This window comes from Numida meleagris, chromosome 9, assembly GCF_002078875.1.
Source record: "Numida meleagris isolate 19003 breed g44 Domestic line chromosome 9, NumMel1.0, whole genome shotgun sequence".
NCBI classification, from domain to species: domain Eukaryota; kingdom Metazoa; phylum Chordata; class Aves; order Galliformes; family Numididae; genus Numida; species Numida meleagris.
The window spans coordinates 19941568-19954359 of NC_034417.1; the positions used below are offsets into that span (position 1 = coordinate 19941568).

Genomic DNA, 12792 nt, shown 5'->3' on the forward strand with positions numbered 1-12792 from the left:
ACAGCCTAGCAAACTGTCCAGCATGTTGGCTTTCTCTTGCAGTGTCTCATTACCCCATGTGCTTCTCAAAGGGTGCTGCATGGTTAAGATTTTGTCCAGTGCCACCGCTGCCGCTTGGCTGCCACCTCCCAGAACTTGCTTCATCTCTACATAGACCGCAAGAAGCAGAGCAGGCTGATGCGCAGGGATCATCACCAGTTGCTCTGCCTTGCTGCCCACCACACCAAGAAGACCTTTGTCTCCCCAAACGCCTGTACGGCCGCATTGAGATGCGTGAGAGCCGCTTTCCTCTCCTCATCCCATGGATAAGCTGGTTCCTGCCCAGTATCCTCCCCCAGCTGCCACGGCAGTGGGCGCGGGATCACTTGCTCTGCAGCCCAGGGTGCAGTGGGTTGCGCTGCCAGCACAGAGCACGCTGTACAGAAGCAGCGTTTGTCTGCGGGTGGGTGAGCAAGGACTGTGAGAACAAATCAGTGTTGGGCTCCCACCCCCTGGCACTTCTTTCTCAATGGGCAGCTGCTGCCCAACAGCTTTTGCTGGTGACACCTTGCAGCTTTTCCAGTGCTTTGACAGTCACTTGTCAAAGGCAGAACTCTGTTGGAGGTGTACTGAGACAAAGTCCAAGCTTGTCCTGAAACCTGAGCTCCACTGAGCCGTATGCCCACAGCGTCTGGTGTTCCTCTGAGTCCCATCCGTGTGCATCTGACCATGGACTTTGACAGGCAATTAGTCAGCATCCTGTGTTTTCTTCTCAATGACAAATCTCAGGTTCTATGTACAGAACAGCCATGTTCTACCTGGTCACCCTGTTACCAGTAATCCAGATCATCGAAATCTGTGAGCACACACAGCCCCCTTCCGGCCCTGCTGCTGCTGCACTGTGCTGGGCTCTCCCTGTGCAGAGGCCTCACTCCTTGTGGCACAGCACAGCAGCAGGCCTGGGCTTCTGCCCTCTGCACGGTAGCTTTGCAGAATGTGTCCATGAGCGCCAGCGCTAGTGAAATTCTTGTCTGCAGCCACCTTCCCTGGCTACAGCCAGCATGGAGTGACAGCCCCTGCCAGCACCGAGCTCCATGGCCCAGCTGGGCCCCAGGCTCTTCTGCCAATGCTCTACACCCCCCAAGCCCTTCCCCAGTCCTACTTCCAGGGCCACCACCTTACCACAGTCCTTTCATTGGTGCGGAGAACAGGTCAGGAAATGGGGTTGCCCAGGGCCAGTGCTGGGTTGATGCTCAATTCCTGGGCCCCTCCTGCCCAGGCCAGCCCGGCTGCCCCATCTCAGTGCTGAGGGGTGATGGTGGGCTGCTGCCTGCCAGGAGACTCCATGCCTTTTTCTTGCTGCAGTCTTTCATTCCTGAGATCTCGCAGCTGTTACACAATGCAGAAGACATCATCTCAAAGGGCTGCTGTGTCTTACACATTCTGAGTTCACAAAAGATCTTCAGGTTAGAGCAGGCACAGCTGTTCCTCTTGTGCCTGCTGAAGACTATGAAGGTGGGCTTGCACAGGGGTAGAATGGTGGTGGAGAGGGCTCTGCCACAGCAGCCTCTGCCCTTTCCTCCTGTGTTGTGTGCTGCAGCTGCCCCTCCTGCTGCCAGCACCGCCTCTTCCCTGCTAGAACTACCCCTATGTATTCCTGTCAGTTTTATTCTACATCTCTACCATCACTGGCATCTTCCTCTTTGAGGACTACACACATTCACACTATGAGCATGCAGACTTCAAGTACTGCTTCAGGTACAGTGCCCACAGCCTCCGTGCTTACCTCCCTGCCCTGTCTCCCTGCACTGCCCTCTCTGTAGCAGGAGCCTAGTGTGCAGTGGAGTTCTGTGTGCTGGCACCTGGCACACCACAGTGTGGTCCTCTGCCCCTGGCATGGCCCCTGCCCTAGGTGTCCATGGAGAGAATCAGGGCTGCTGCTGCAGCTCGAGCACTACATGGAGCTGTGTGTGCAGAACGCTGGTAGGCACAGGCAGTGTGGTGCTGGACAGGCAGAGCGGCTCTGCAGGGACATGGGGGAAAGCCCCATCACATCACTGCTGCTCTGTGCTCTGACTTCCAGCACAAGGGCCATGAGATCTCAGCTGTCTGACTGCTGCGGTGCAGCCCGGCTGCCCAGCACCACATGGACAATGTCAGGAGTACACAGATGCCTCACATGACAAAGCCATTTTCTTCTTGTAGTAGCTTTCCCCATGCTCTGCAGGCTCTCTTTACTCTCTTCAGCCTGGATGAGGGGCTTAGACTGCACCAGGATATCTGGAAGATTCCCACTATAAACAAAATCATCAGTGGAGCCTATGTTATGGTCTGGATACTGATGCGTCTTTCCTCTTGCAGAATGTTGTTGCAGCTATCACTGATGAGTGCTGGGCCAGACCCAGCCACCGACCCCCCCGGTAATCCCTGGACACCTCGAAGGGTGCTGCTTTGTCCAAGCATCAGCACCGGGCTCCTCAAAAGGGCGGCACCTGGCTGCAGAGCGGGGTGGATGCTGCCCTTTGCTGCAGTGAGCACTGCGGGCTCCAGCAGGACGAGAGTTCAGCTGTGCCTGAACCTCTGGCTCACTTTGAATCAGGATCCTTGCTGAAGTAGGGGCCTGGCCCCCAACACCCAGCAGTGCTTTCTCTCTCCTTGCTGGGAGCTGGGGAGCCACCCCTTCCTCCTGCATCCATGAGGCACACAGCAGCAAGGCGGGGGTCTCCTCACAGGCAGAACTAGGGACAGCCTGAGACCCCTTCACTCCAGGGTGCTGACATCCTCTCCCCAGTGCTGACTGCATTTCAGTATTGCTTGACAGAGAATGGCATAGGGCACAACCTACTTGATCTGAAAGAAAAAATACAGTACAGTAAAGCCTTGAGGCGAATGCATTTGTCTACAGCACAAACCAGAAAGAGGTAGAGATGAGAACACCATCACATTCCTCTCCAGACATCTCCTCGCATCACGTGGGAGGTGCAGAGCACCTTATGACCGTGCTCCTGCACCCACAGGGGACGCAGGCCCTCCAGGACAGCCTTAGAGAGTTCGAGTGAGAGCGATGCCAGGTGAGGGCAGGACCCTGGGAGGAAGCAGAGGGCATCCCTCTGCAGCTGCACCGGGAGCAGGGGAACCACCCAGCCTCAGGCCGGACAGCTCCTCGGTCCTCACTTCAGACCGAAGCAGATTCGTTGTACTGGGTTTTACTTGGCTCCGATAGGGGTGAAGGCACCGAGGTCACACGGCTCGGGTCAGCTGCAGGCAGAGCTCACCGCAGGTTTTCCTCCCCAGCGAGATGCAGCACCTGCGGGCAGAGCGGGGCAGCGCGGCCTCTGCTCTGAGCCGACGGAGCGAACGGCGCCGGGTGAACGTCACGAGCCTGCGGACGGCTCCGCAGCGCCCGGCCCTGCAGAGACAGCGAGGACGAGCACGAGCACGAGCACGAGCACGAGCACGAGCACGAGCACGAGCACGAGCACGAGCACGAGGACGGTTCTCGCGGCCCCGCCCGCGGCGTGGGGGATCTGACGGTAGCGCCTCCCGTGCGGCGGGGCCGAGATGGTCCGGGACGCGACCACCGCGGGTTCTTGTGCCGCATCCTGGAGCTGCTGCAGCACAACAACGCAGAGCGCGTTCGGTGAGCGCGGGGGAACCGCTCCGGGCCGGCCTGGGGCGCTGCTGCGGCTATGGGACCAGCTCGGTGCCGCGCCTCCCCGCCGGGACGAACGGGACGAGCCGCCGGGAGACGCTTTCCTCCCACCCACCGCCTTCAGATAAACGAGGGCCGCCGGGCCGCGGCTCCCCCCCCTCTCCCCCCGCCGTCAATCCGTTACTCCTGGACCCGTTGCTCCGCTCCGCCTCGAGGCCGGCAGAGGGCGCCGCGGGGCTCCCCGGTACGGGCGGGCGGGGTGCCGGGGGGGGCACAGCCGGGTCCAGGCGAGCGCCGTGCACGGGGCACAGCCGGGCCCCGGCCCACGCGCCCCGCCGCGCCGGAGGGATGCCCGGGGGGCTGAGCCGGGACCCGGCTGGGCCCGGACGGTGAGAAGAACGCGGGGCCGTGCCGAGGGGCGTCCACTGGACTGGGTGTGGGGAGCGGCGGCAGCTTCTGGGAGGCTGTCCTGCGCTGGGGATCGGCGCGTGCCGCCCGCCCGGGTGCCGCAGTGCCGCAGATGCTGGGCGAGATGCGGCCGCCCCAGAGCCCGCGCTTGGGCCGCCCGGCCGCCGAGCTCGGAGCCGGGGGGCCGGGAGCCGCCTGCTGGTGGTGCTGGGGCAGCCGTTCTGTGGGCGGCCGAGACGCGGGACTCGAACACCCGGCAGCTCCGGTGCTCGCCGGGGTCATACCGTGCAGGTTTGCAACGGGCAGCGCCCGCTCCTGGCCCTTGCCAGCGGCGGCACATTGGAAGGGCTGGCACCTGGTCCCGCTGCCCGGCTCGTGCTGTGCCTCGGGCCGTGCCCAGCAGGAGCTCCCTTCTGCTGCCTCCTGCCCAAACCCAGGCCCCAAATAGCTGCTCTGGGGGCAGCAGCGCTGTGCTATCCCCGAACAGAGCTGTGAGTGCATGTATGCACTCGTGCATGTGTGTGTATATGTGTGTGTGAGCTGTGAAGGGCTCCCAGCAGCGGTGGGGACGCGAGCCCCTTCCATGGAGCTCCAGGCAGGCAGAAACAGAGACAGAGCCTGGCCTCACCTTGGCTCTCCTCTGCCTGCCTATGGCTTGCTGTGAGCATCCCCCAGTAAACCGCTGATGGGCACCCAGCCCCGCTCCCTGTATGCCTGCAGCAATGCCAAGAACGCTTTTCCCATCCCCTCCTGTCCCAGCAGCTCTGGGCACCCTGCTGCTAGCTGCCCCCAGGCTTTCACCCCCCAGCCACATGCAGCCCCAACAGTTCCCAGCCCAGAGCAGCCCCTGGGTCTCCTCAGGCACATTCCCCAGGGAAGCAGTGGCTTGAAGAAATACAGGGAGAGCCGCTCATGGATACCAAGACCCGTCTGTGTTGCCTCTCTGTGGGCACAGGGCTGGTTGGGGTAAGGAGCAGAGAGAGCCAAGGCTACAGCAGCACATGTTTATGGGGTCTGGCCTGGCTCTGTGGGTTACAGCACAGCGACATGCTGGGCACAGTGATGGCATAAGCTACAGGGGAAGCTGGGTCCTGCAGGGCTGGCGCTGCCTCAGCATGGCTCAGTGCCGGAACTGTGGCACTGGGGAGGGGATGCGAATGTCCTGACCCTTCTCCAGCCGCCGCTCGCAGTCAATCAGGTAGTTCACGCCGTCTATCACCAGCTGCACCAGTTCCACCTGCACCAGGAGCACAAAGTCCTGACTCGAGGCTGTCCTGGCCCCAGCCACACCCCCCCAAGCTGTGCCAGCAGCCGCTGCATGAAGGGCATGTACTGCACCCATGGAGCACGGTGCAGACCCAGGCCCCACTGCTGGCTTCAGCATGCAGCTGCAAAGCTGTTCTGGTGCTGAGGTGTGTGCACATGTTCCCAACTGCCCTTGCCAAAAGCAGCTCTGCCTCTCGCCCACCTCTGACTTCCCCAGCCGGTCCAGGTTGGAGATGTCGAAGACATTGCCGGTGGCCGCTGTGTCCACACCGCCTGTCCCACGCTTCTGTAGCCGGAGGTTCTCCAGGATCTTGGGGAAGCGGTTGTCCTGGTGCCCAGAGGAGCTGTCAGTGCTCAGCAGGACCATCAGCAACGGAGCCTGACAGTTCCCCAGGGCCGCCCTCCCACACCCTGCAGCACCTCATCTGCAGCCCTGCAGGGAGCCTGGCCCCAAGCACATCCCACTCAGCACGCATCTGCCTGGCCCCTCTAGCTGCAATGCAGGCACCATGTGCTGCTCTACTCCCCTGCGTGAGCCCGAGCAGCACCCAGGGCTGTGCCGCACAGTCCTCTCATCCTGGTGGGGCTGGGCTCCCTGCGCCTGTAGCCCTGGCTCCCCCAGCACCGTCCACGGTCATTACCTTGCTGAGCAGTGGCAGCTTGATGTGGACACCCGCCCGCAGCCCGGTGCCCAGGTTGGAGGGGCAGGTCAGGATGTAGCCCAGCCTCTCATTCCACATGAACTCCCAGCCTCGCTCCTGGATTAGTCGCTCTACCTGGGTTAGAGGCACAAAAAGCAGCTCAGCCCTCGGCCCAGCCCTCAGCATGGTGCGCCTGCCACAGGTGCTGCCCAGCCCTGAGACTACGAAGGACACGAGTCCTGCAGGGCCCCCATCCACGGGGCTGGCAAGGTAGTGCTGAGGTTGCTCACCTCCTTCAGGCCCCGGCAGAACCGCTCAAAGACGCGCTTCATATTACCACCCTTCTCCATGGAGATGACACGCGTGTGGTCCTCCTCGTTGATCCAGATCAGGAAGGTCTTCTCATTGTTGTGCCTGGACAGGGCAGTGCTCAGCTGTGTGGGGGCTGGTAGAGCCCTGTGCCCACAGCCAGCAGCAGCAGCCCCGCAGCACCCAGTCCCCTGGGCACGGTGCCCATCCTGCCCATGTCCCAGGTGTCTGCCTGCGCCTGTGACTCAGAGCCTGATGCCAGAGCACAGCACAGCACAGTGACAATGCCTGTGGCCACGAGGTGCTCCTGGAGATGAGAAAGTGTGCATCTGCACTTGCTGACACAAGTGATGAGTGCAGGCTCAGGTGCCCTGGGCACAAGCAAGCACTGCTGGTTGGGAGCAGTGCAGTGCCAGCACAGTGCCAGCATAGTGGCAGCCCTGCTCGGACCCAGGGCGCGGGCGTGGCTCCCGTGCTGTGCAGGCAGTGGTGGGGGCCGTGGGGTGTATATGGGGTGCTGGGTTTTTGGGCACTGTTTGTAGCAGAGGTGTTCTCCGTGTGTCTGCTGTAAAGGCACTGTGCCATGAGTGCTGTGGGTGAGCACTTACTCTGGCAGCTGCTCTGCAGTGTGTGGGTGTGTGTAGGTGTGCTGGCAGCAGGCGGGAGAAGCAGCTGTGGCAGGGTAAGTTTGGGGGCGGGTACAGCGTGCAGAGTGGGGAGGAGTGCTGGCCGGTGTCTGGGAAGCAGAAAGCAGGCACAGGCTTTTGTCAGCAGAGAGAAAAATGTGCTGCAGAGTAGGCAGGGCTGGCAGCAGGGCCTGGGATGGCTGCAGAGCTGCACACTGCCATGCACAATTCTGTGGACTGTGCAGGGAGCAGCTGCCCCTGGCTCTGTGCATCTCCATGGGCTGCAGCCAGAGATAGGAAACCAGGCTGGGGCGGGCACGGAGAACATAGCCATGGGCACAGAGCTGGGGGAATGGCAGCCTGGAGGCAATGGGGTCTGTGGGGTGGGAGCGTGGGCGGTACGGCGGGGACAGCAGGATGGAGCAGCAGTGTCCTCCTCCTGCCCTGTTGGCTGCCCGGCGCCAGGCAGGTACTCACCAGATCCCTCGGGCGTCGGGCCAGTCCCGGGCCATTCCTGCTGCCGTCAGGAGAGGGGACACTGGCTTGTCAAAGAGGAAGTGGTCCTGTAGGGAGGCAGCGTGTCAGCAGGGCGCGTGGTGGATACCAGGGCACCGTCCCTATGGTCCCCATGCACCATGCAGGAGGTGCATGTCACTGGCTGTCCCTGTGCAGAGGCTGTGCCAGGGCCAGCTTATGAGTGGGGCCATGAGCAGCCTCTGCAGCATGGGGCAACCGCGCTAGGGACAGGGCCCCAGTGCTGCAGGCTCTGGGCTGAGGAAGGGAGATGTGGTGGGAGGTGGTGCCAGGACGGGGTCCTGCTGGGGCTGCCCGACTCACATCAATGAGCTGCTGCTGCTCCTTCTCCGTCATCTCACTGAGACGGTAGTAGCGGCCCGCCAGGTCCCCTGTGAGGCCATTCAGAGCCTCCACCGTCACCTTCTCCACCTCCCGCCGCTCGGCGCGGGTGCAGGCTGGTGGCAGGCTCAGCCCACGGATGCTGCGCCCGGTCCGGACTCGGGATGAGAGCACATAGCGCTCATCGAAGTGGCCAAACTTAATCTAGAACAAATGTGGGACATTGGCGGGCAGAGCTAGCACTGAGCATCACTGTTCCCAAGGCTGGGGCGCACGGCACCATGCCCACCTTGGAGGCGTCCAGGTCCGTGACGTGCTTCATGGTGCGGGGGTTGTACCCATTGTGCCGCTCCTGGATCACGGGGTCAAACAGCTCCGCAAACACCTGGAGGGAAGTGGGACAGGGGCAGCTCTTCAGAGCCAGCACCATGCAGAGCCCTTCCGCTCACGTGGGGGACATGGCAGGTGCCAGGACTGCCATGGCTGATGCAGGTGCCCTATGGAGCCTGGAGCACGGCAGGGCCCCGGCCATCGCTCACCTCATATGTCTCCTCATCACCAGCCACCATGCCCACCGTCTTGATGAAAGGGTGGCCTGGGTTGTCCACGCCAGTCTGGATGCATTGGTCCAAGGTCCAGCCGTTGGGGGTGGCTTTGTCACAGAGCCGGGCGTAGATGGCTGGCGTCAGGTTGCTGGCCATGCAGTTGTTGTGCTTCCGCAGGTCAGGGTACTCGGCACTGTGGGAGGAGACAGCAATGAGCCTCTGTGTCCAGCAGTTCTGCACCGGGTCTGACTGGGTTGGAGCTCATTTCCCCACTACAGCCCACAGTGCTGTGTGTTACACCTGTAGCTATGATGCACTGATATGGCACCAATGTTCTGTCTCCTACTGAGCAGCACTGGCACAGCACCACGGTTCTCCCCAGTCCCACAGAGCCTGGGTATGGGCAGGAGGTGGGGAGGGGTCACCCCTGGGGCAGCTGGCCTAACCCAACCAGGGCAAATTCCATCCTGCACACATCGCATTCAGCAATAAAAGCTGGGGGCAAGGAGAAGGAAGGGCTCTTATTATGAGAGCGTCCATCTGCCCAAGTGACCTCTATGTATCCTGAGGCACTGCTTCCCAAGGAGTGGCTGAGCATTGCTTACTGATGGAAAATCAATATTTTTTTTCTCTCCTTTTACTTCTGCATGACCTTTGTTCTTTTTTTTCCTTCCATTAAACTGCTCTTTATCTCAACCCACTGTTAAGGACCAAATCACGAATCCGGTCACACCTTCTCTTCCTGTATGGGTGAGTGTGACACCTACAAACATTTTTTCCTTGCATTTTCTCCCTCATCTCCCTGAGGAGTGGGAGTGAGGGCAACGGGTGCTGCTGAGTGGCCAGCAGCTGTCATCCACCCCAGGTCCCAGTGGTGCCCCTGCCCTATGGAGACCTCTATAGCAGAGTGGGCAGGGAGAGCCGTACTATCCCCACAAAGACAGCTGCAGGCATCACCCAGGAGCAGAGAGCAGCCTGAGCTGATGGCTACCATGAGGACAAGAGTCCATAAGCAAATCTGGCTGGTGCTCAGGGTGCAGCTCCTTATCAACTGTGTACCAAGGCTTAGTGCTGGGAGTGCTTTGTGGCAGGCAGCCACGTCAGCCACGGCCCCACGTGGAGCCTGGGCACAGGGCTGCCAGCTCCGGGCTGTGTGGGGCCTTGCTCTGTTCTGCACAGCGCAAGGCGGCTGCTCCTGCTGTGCCCCTGCTCCCAGTGTTTGGGTCTGTGCATCTGCACACAGCCCTGGGGGCCCTGGCCCCACGCAGCCCAGACGCCATTGAGCAGGAAATGGGCTGACCCTGATCTGCAGCTGGTGGGAACTGCACTGCTCTGGTGCAGTTTATTGTATTAGGAGGATGCTTGCCTCTAATCAGCTTAGTGGGAGGCCGTCTCCTGACCTCATTCCCACTTTAGCTGGGCTTTGTGCTTGTCCTGTGCTCACAGGGGAATTGGTGGAGCAGGACCCGACTGCGTTTTCCTTGGCCAAATCCCTCCCGCTGGAGGTGCCATTGTCTAGAGTGGGACAGGAGCAGCCCTCTCCAGGTCAGGAGGACCAGACAGTGGCCAGGGATATCCTTCCCCTCTCCCTCAGGGTGGCACGGGCAGCTCAGGAAGGAGCAGAGGTGCCAGGTGCAGACAGGGGTCTATGGCAGCAGCGGCAGCAGCCAACCGCTGTCACTGCCACCGCCTCTGAGCTTTGGCACCAGCCAGGTGCCCGAGTCTGGCCTGAGTTTGGCTGCCAGCACCTGGCCCCATGCTGCTCTGCAGAGCTTGCCGTCCCCGACCCTGAGTCTGCAGTCCGGGAGTGCACATTGGCCCTGTGCCTATGGCTTGGCTGCTGCTTGTGGCTTCCGGAGTTTGCAGAAAGAAAGGGAGGCTGGGCTCATGGCGCCGCTCTGCGTGGGGAAGCTCTGGCTCCAGCCTGTCCCTTGCATGGAGGTGTTTGCTCCAGGCAGAGCCGGTCCCAGGCTGGCTGAGGCTGCTTCCCATCCTACGCACATATCTCTGCCGTTTCAGATGCTCCGGCTCAAAGAATGCCTTGTTGCATGTGGGATGAGCCTGCTCAGCCTCCTTCGTTGCTCCTGCCATTGGCTGGATGTGGACACATGTCTCCCCAGTGCAAGACACTCTCATAAAAAGCATTTGCTGCTCAGAAAGGGACACTTGGACGTGTCCCTTCCCTGCCTCCAGCACTGCCCGGTGTGCCAGGGCTGCAGTTCACTCTGCCTCTCATCCTGCTGCCAGCAGACTGCATTCAGAGCCAGCAAAGGTTGCTAAGGGGAGCAAGCTTGCTTGCAGCCAGAAGGAGGCTGTATTAGGTTTAAGCACGCCGCCTGCTATAAGCAGTCCTTACCCCCACTGCAAAGGGTTCAGAGACTCTAAAGCTGCAGGATCTGCGCCTGCTGCAGCGCTGATTTAGCTCTGTCCTGAGCAGACCTTTCCCCAGAACAGCCCTGAATCACAGCCAGAAGATTTGGGCAATCTCTTTTCAGCCTTTCCAGAGCGCCCCAACTAAGCTGCATGGGGCCTGGATAAGCAGAATGTCACAGGGGATGACGGTGTTCTGCGCTTGGTGCTGTGCTTGTGCCCAGCGGAGCCCGAGCAGAGCTGCACAGGGAGCCAAGGGCCACGGTGCTGCGCTCACTTGGCCACAGGCAGGAAGGCAGCACCGCACTTGGCCTTTTGGGGTTGCCCTGTCCCTTGGTTTTATTCCCCAAATCCAGCTGTAGAACTGTGATCCCTTCATGCTGTTCTGTTCCCAGTGCCTGATTCTGAGTTGCAGGTGCATTCCCAGTGGGGTCCCCAGCTCTGGAGGCCATGAGCTTTTCCAGTAGAGATGGATGTGTGCCAGGGCAGCGCGGCGGGGAGTAGTCACCTCGCTGCCAGTGCAGCACCATGGCCCTCTGTGCCCCAGGACAGGGCTGCTTGTAGTGCCCTTTGTGCCCTTGCACCAGGGTTGCTGCACTGGGGAGGGGACTGTCCAGTGCACAGCAGGTATAGTGTATCTGCCTGCCCTCCTGCACCTCCCACAACTCTTTGCACTGACCCAGCAGCCTCCAGCGCCCTTTCCAGTGGCACCAACTGCTGCTTCCGCAGCCGCAGAGAAGCACTTTTCTGCACCCAGGCTCAGTGCCGCCCCCAGCCCCGCCGCCCCCACCCCGCAGGTCTCGCAAGGCCAGCACGTGGCCCTCAGCATCCCCACCCGATGCAGATCCGATGTCTGTGGCACTGCGGCCGTTCAGAAAGCTCTTAAACAGAGCGCTGCTGCGAGGCGAACAGACAGCACCGCGCGGCCGTTATCACACAGTTTTCTTTCCGTTTCCACGGCCCAGCCGGGCGCTGGCTCTCGGCACAGCGTTCTGCACGAGCAGGGCTCAGCCTGCAATGCAGAGCAGCACCGCGCGCTGACGGCACACTGTTTGCTGCAGGATCGCAGCAGCCGCGTGTGTTTGGAGCAGCAGCGCGCTGCCTCCTCTGTTCTGCACCTTCCCCCACACCATCTCTGCCGGCAGCGGGACGGGGGCACCCACTCCTTGCTCCCTGACCACCGCCGGCCTGTGCCAGGCTGCTGCCAGTCGCAGCCCCTGGCAAGGAGCGGTGTGAAGCGTGCAACGTGAGAACTTCGGTGCTGGAGCTGCAGCCTCAGCACTGCTGCACAGCTCTGACGCGACCAGCGGATCCCACAGAGCCGCGTCACCCCAGAAGCACCCCCAAGCCGTGCGGGGCACCGTGCCCGCTCCAAACGATACCTCGGGGCTCATCTCTGTTTGAAACCGCCAGCGCAGCTCCGTCTAGGCAGCGCAGCACGAATGGCCGCGCGGGAGCTGCGGATCTCGCTTCTCCCTCTGCCCCGAGCTGAGAGGGCGAGGCCCTGCCGGGACGCCCCCGGCTCCTCTGACGACCGCGCTGAGCTCGGGCGGTGTCTGTGTTCCACATCCTCGCGGGGCTGTCCCCGCCAGACTGAACCGCGGTCCCTCTGCCTCCAGCCCCTCACCGGGCGGCCACAGCCACCGGCTTCCGCAGGACCCTTCCGCAGCCGCTCTGATCCGCTCCGCCCCGGGCCCCGGGGCAGCGCTTTGCCCCAGCTCGGTCGGCCCCGGGCTCCCCGTTCCCGACCCGGCGCAGTGATGTCGGCGCTGCCCCGCGGGCCGGGAGCCGTCTCCGCGATGCCCCACGGTAGGCAAGGACCCGATACCGGGAGCCCCGCGCCCCGGCGCGGCAGCAGGGCTTGCGCGGCCCCGCCCGGAGGAACGGTGCCCTTGGGCTCGGGGACGGCGGAGCCCGCAACCTCGACGGGGCCGCGCCGGCGCCCCTTTCCGGACGCCCGAGGCGGAAGGGTTTGGTCCCGCCGGAGGAGTTAGTCCCCCACGACGGGGAGCGGCTCCGAGATGGGCGCTGACCGGAACCCAGGTCACCGCCGGCCCGGGACGCGGGCTGCCTCGGGGAGCTGGGGGAGCCCCGCGTCCCCTCCCCCGGTGCCGCGGTCGCGGGGAGCGGCCCCCACCCGC

General features: G+C 62.3%; 1 protein-coding gene across 1 annotated transcript; it reads right to left on the reverse strand.

Annotated features, from left to right (window-relative positions):
- On the reverse strand, window positions 5030–8474 carry CKMT1A (creatine kinase, mitochondrial 1A; the record flags this gene model as incomplete). The annotated part of the gene is given in 8 exon segments (XM_021407137.1): window positions 5030–5276; window positions 5508–5633; window positions 5947–6081; window positions 6237–6360; window positions 7359–7444; window positions 7719–7940; window positions 8026–8121; window positions 8276–8474. Coding segments are annotated over 8 exon segments (1105 nt in total), but the record flags the coding sequence as incomplete, so codon positions are not given.